The sequence below is a fragment of the Loa loa genome, assembly GCF_000183805.2.
Source record: "Loa loa unplaced genomic scaffold supercont3.1040, whole genome shotgun sequence".
In the NCBI taxonomy this organism is placed as follows: domain Eukaryota; kingdom Metazoa; phylum Nematoda; class Chromadorea; order Rhabditida; family Onchocercidae; genus Loa; species Loa loa.
In genome coordinates, this window is record NW_018109220.1 from 1 (window position 1) to 1641 (window position 1641).

General features: G+C 32.2%; 1 protein-coding gene across 1 annotated transcript; it reads right to left on the minus strand.

Moving 5' to 3' along the window:
• Positions 1-59: 59 nt before the first annotated feature.
• Positions 60-795, minus strand: LOAG_15373 (hypothetical protein; the record flags this gene model as incomplete). The annotated part of the gene is made up of 3 exons (XM_003150865.2): positions 684-795; positions 346-397; positions 60-184 (listed from the first exon to the last, which is right to left on the minus strand). Coding segments are annotated over exons 1-3 (282 nt in total), but the record flags the coding sequence as incomplete, so codon positions are not given.
• Between the last annotated feature and the right edge of the window lie 846 nt (positions 796-1641).

Below are 1641 nucleotides of genomic sequence, written 5' to 3' on the forward strand. Positions count from 1 at the left end.
TTATTTCGAATTTTTCAAATCTTGTTAAATTTTGTATAAAATTTTGTATAAAACAAAACCTGTTGCAACTCTAAAGTGGGATTCCGATCCAATAATTCATGCGCAACATCCGAAGGTGTTGGTGCATTCAAAGGATCGTAACAAATGTTTTCTTCAACATGATACGATTGATTCACAATTCCAACTAAAACAAGTGAAGAATGGAAGTAATGCAAATTTTAAAATGAAGAATGGAAGTAATGCACATTTTAAAACTTTGCTTGTAACCATTTACAGATTTAAGTTATAATAAATGATTACCTCACATTGTTCCGATACTGCTTTCCCGATATTTCCCGAACAAACCATTGAAATCGAAAAATTCCGAAATACTCATATGAGAAAGAAATTCCATTTCCTATATAAAACCATTATTAGTATTTCTTGTATAAAATGTGCTTGCAAAACAGTCCAATATGACTACTATTTTTCGATGATTCCGATAGCCAGTTTTGTATCACAAGTACTTTGCGAAGAATATTCCATTCTTTGCGCGTCATCTCTTGCATACTCTACATTGTATACCATCATTTCATCAAGTCAATCTTCCCTTCTATCTGTATCACCATCATTATTACCAGGCAAAACATCACTAACGAAATTGGTAAAGAACTTTTTATATAAATAAGTTCTTAAATTTGAACCCCAAGCATCTGATACATCACCAGGCAGGTTTCAACACCAGAAATGTTCATTTCCAAATGTTGTTCACTGATGAAATTGTCGACATAACTTGCTTCTGATAACATCGCCCCCACATTTCCATCACTTGATAAATTTTCGACTATATACAGTTGACCACAAAACTTTCTGAATTCGTGGTCAAAAGCTAATCCAACTCTGTAATGCAATGAATTCAAAATATATTAAAAAGTTTGCTTACTTAAAATTTATTACATTCAACTTATCTCTCTATATATAAAAAATTTTTTGGCAGGGGGAGGGGGAGGTGAGCCTTTTTGGCGTCATTATCCTTCAGCTATTCTTCTTTACGATATATATGCAAAGTTATTCCGTCAATACCATCTGTGTATCGATCAACTAGTATTCAGAAATTGATCAATCCGACGAACGATTGAGTTTAAAACTTATGGATAACTTTAAGATAATTACCATTATCTTTCTTTTTTCTCCGTGGAATTGCTATCTACGGCTTCTCAAACTTGTCCATAGTTATATAACCAGTAATCACAGGCAGTTAGAAGTGAAGCATGAATGTCTGAATGAATCAATCAAATAACTCTTCCGGATCGCCATTTTCTTCTTTGCAATAATAAGTGCCAATTATGCGAGAAAGGTTAATAACGAGAGGAATAACCGTAGTTAAGCTGAACTGTGATGATCCAAATACTGAATCACACGGTCTCATTCGCCGTTAAAAATAACTGATTTTGGAATTTAAAAGCCCATTATATTAAACGTTCAAGTAAATGTATTAATTCATATGCTAGTTAGAACCTTTTTGGATAAGTTCCATTAATGAGCAAATGAAAATGACAAATTTTATGATAAATCTACTGCTGATCATGATGAAACATTCAATAGATAAATGAAATACTTAGTACACAAGTAAATTCTCAAATGGTAAAGGAAAATAATTTT